This window comes from Priapulus caudatus, unplaced genomic scaffold, assembly GCF_000485595.1.
Source record: "Priapulus caudatus unplaced genomic scaffold, Priapulus_caudatus-5.0.1 Scaffold656, whole genome shotgun sequence".
NCBI classification, from domain to species: Eukaryota; Metazoa; Priapulida; class Priapulimorpha; order Priapulimorphida; family Priapulidae; genus Priapulus; species Priapulus caudatus.
In genome coordinates, this window is record NW_014577717.1 from 33,902 (window position 1) to 37,643 (window position 3,742).

General features: G+C 41.3%; 1 protein-coding gene across 1 annotated transcript; it reads left to right on the forward strand.

Moving 5' to 3' along the window:
* Nucleotides 1–25: 25 nt before the first annotated feature.
* Nucleotides 26–562, forward strand: LOC106812515 (cell surface glycoprotein 1-like). Its single transcript, XM_014816410.1, has one exon. The coding sequence runs from the start codon at nucleotides 26–28 to the stop codon at nucleotides 560–562; it is 537 nt and encodes a 178-aa protein (XP_014671896.1).
* Nucleotides 563–3,742: the final 3,180 nt, after the last annotated feature.

Genomic DNA, 3,742 nt, shown 5'->3' on the forward strand with positions numbered 1-3,742 from the left:
GGTCACGCTTGCAACCGACGAGTTCATGCGTCCAACCGACGAGGTCACGCGTGCAACCGACGAGGTCACGCGTCCAACCGACGAGGTCATGCGTCCAACCGACGAGGTCACGCGTGCAACCGACGAGGTCACGCGTGCAACAGACGAGGTCATGCGTCCAACCGACGAGGTCACGCGTGCAACCGACGAGGTCACGCGTCCAACCGACGAGGTCATGCGTCCAACCGACGAGGTCACGCGTGCAACCGACGAGGTCACGCGTGCAACCGACGAGGTCATGCGTCCAACCGACGAGGTCACGCGTGCAACCGACGAGGTCACGCGTGCAACCGACGAGGTCATGCGTCCAACCGACGAGGTCACGCGTCCAACCGACGAGGTCACGCGTCCAACCGACGAGGTCACGCGTCCAACCGACACGGTCACGCGTGCAAGTGACGAGGTCACGCGTGCAACTGACACGGTCACGCGCCCAACCGACGAGGTCACGCGTGCAACTGACACGGTCACGCGTGCAAGTGACGCAGTCACGTTTCCAACTAGCATTTTCGTGTATAACTGACGTGGTCACGTGGCAATATAACGTGGTCATGTGAATGGCGTGCATAGTCATGTGTCCATGCACGTTCACTACTTAGTTTCCAATACACGTTGGAGACGAAAATGTTACACGAATTAATTCTTTAACTTTACATTAGGTTACTTCATCCGAGCTTGAGTCACGTTATGTAGTATAGAGTAAACATCTGAACAGACTGCAATGAGCTAGGTGTCTGGTTTGTTATGTGAAGTTTATTTCTTTGCTTTATTTTGTGACGTAACGAAAATAATAGTCGCCATGTCGAAACCGAGTTTGAGTTAGTAATTGCCAATGCAATGAGGTAACGGAAGCCTAAGGTATAATTTGAGTTTTTATCTCAATATTGGGGTATAAAAAGCAAAGGTAGATTATAACAGGTTTTCGTTTAGGTAATGGATTAGATAACATTTAAGGCAGATTAAGGTTTCTTATCTTAATAAAGATTTAATAATAAAATAATAATCTACTCAATTCGTGTTATTTCGAACTTTGGTTGTATTCTCATGTATACTTTTGGCTAATACTATATAATTTTGTCATGTCAAAACTCAGTGGTAATTTGAAAATTTGTGCTAATATGTGATGTAATAATATTAGGTTCGCATTGTTAATCGTTATCGTTGACCGTTATCGTCGCGTCTATTAAATTAGTACCTACAACTCTACATTAACTCATAACTCTTCGCAACAACATCAGTAAACCATTTCTTCAATGTATACAAGAGCATATGAACTTATTTTATTTTGTCGCATTTTTTATTGTATCATCATATGGAAACATTTGACAAATTCATATACCGATACAGAAACACAGATATATGCGACGCCTTGACATTAATCAAGACTGGGAATTATGAATTCTGCTATCTCTAAACACTAAAATCAAATCAAATTTGCACTATAGCAATATGATCTTCCAGCTGCAAGCGGTGCCAGAGTTATGGAATAGTGTATATATTTGCAATTTTGGCAATTCTGTAATCGTAATCATTTCTGCAGACCTTGCAAATACTACTTATTAACCGTTCTAATATCTTATCTCGACTAACCGTTCCAACTCCATGATAGCTTATTTCAGGCATGAGACATTTCCGCCGTTCGGCTGATTTCAGGCCATTTTAGAACCACAGAGACAATTTCTGAGATCAGTGTAAATTCAAGGATTTTTTTTTTGGGGGGGGGGGTAAGAATACCTCTGTGGTCTCTGACGATCGCGTACATGTGAACACACTGTGACTCGGTAACTATCCGGAGCGCTTCTACTCGTATCATTGTCTTAATGTATGCTTGCTAACATACTGATAAAAGCAGAGTACGTCGAAGTACAGCAATCAACTGGTATCACTGTTCATTTATCTTATGTAGTGAGCACTGTACAGGTAGGCGGGGACCAATCTAATAAACCGAACACCTGCTCATACTGGTCCTTGCTCGACTACTACTTCGCTACACTAATTTTTACAGTAAGTAACCATGTTATATGCATATTTTCCTTTTCCATCAAAAAGTGTTGCTAGTTGTGAGCTATTGGAATACCCTGAAATGGCTCTAGATTGCATCTCAGAGCTTATAATTTTCAAAACTCACCCCCCCCTAAAGTTTAAAAAATGTTCCTCCCTTTTCAGCATTTGTCTGTCTCATGCCTGTTATGTAGACGAATTCTGCATTACCGAAATAGGCGCAGGGTAAAATACATACAGAATTAACTGTTCAAACTAAACTACTGCTTTGTTACGGCAACACTCTACTGATGAATAATAACTGTGAGCATTTTATACAGCTGCACATGCTTGCCTGTGCTGGCATTATAATTACGTTAAGCATACGATTAAGAGGCGATAGCTTCCAGGCTTTCAAGCAGACCCGGGAAAAAATTTAAGAGAAAAGTAGAATCCAAATTTGCATAAGAACAGGACAAAAGTAGGACTTTGCTAGAAAAAGTAGGATAAAAGTAGGACTCATGCAGGCTTTCAGGAGTTTTTACTCATACTTACCAATATCAACAGAACCATAAGCCCCATATGACATATTCTTTACTCACATCACTTGTGCTGCATCCTAATTATCTGAAGCGACTACTCACTACTCCTGCACTCAAGTCCTTCTCTTTGGGATTTACATATGACAGAGTGTAACATCGTCATCAAGAATATTGAATGACTCAGATTCCTTTTAGGGTGTTTTGGGACAAAAAAATTTGAAAAAAACTAAGAAAAAGTAGGAAATTCATGGAAAAATTAGGAAAAGTAGGAGCAAAGACAAAAAAGTAGGAATACTTGAAGGCCTGAGCTTCTCACTACAGTACTTTGATACATATATCGAGATACTCTATATTATCATCGCTACTCATCCTTCACATTCAAATTGTAACATCCTACACTCCTGAAGTAGCGATTCGTTAGTGACAGTGAAAAGTGTTCATGTCAAGTGCAAGCAAATGCGCCGCGTTCTACCGTAACATCGGACACAATTTTACCTAAAGCACGTTTTACCATTGAGCCAATAAGACGCGAATTCTCGTCAGTGACTTTATCCACGTACAACAAATATGATTCACTTGTGTATTGTTATAACATGGTCTAATTTTGCATAAATGGTTCGCATTTGTATGAAGGAAAAAATACACAGTAACACTACAAACAACAGTTACAGCTATATACTTCATTTCCCTATACACCATACCTTCTCGGTGGCCTGTAGAATCCTATACATTTTATTATCGTGTAAAAAAAATAGTGGCCAAACAAATGCCACCAGATTAGGATTAACATGGTATGTAATAGCAGAAGCCAACAACACGATCACCAGAGGTTCTTGGTATTATCAGATACTACTGCCTTTTAAACCATCCAGTGAGACATGATACATTTTTCTTATTGCTACAAAGTCAGAGACTTTTCAATTACAGTTGACTTGCACACTTTTCGTTTACCTCTATGGCCGACATCAGCAGTTAGTAGGAATGTAAACTTCGCATGCATGCACGCACGCACGCACGCACGCACGCACGCACACACACACACACACACACACACACACACACACAAATGCATTCACACACTTGTGCAGGCACACACACATGCACGCACGCACGCACGCACGCACGCACACACACACACACACATTTACACAAACAGCTTAAGTTTCTGAAGATACTTTTTG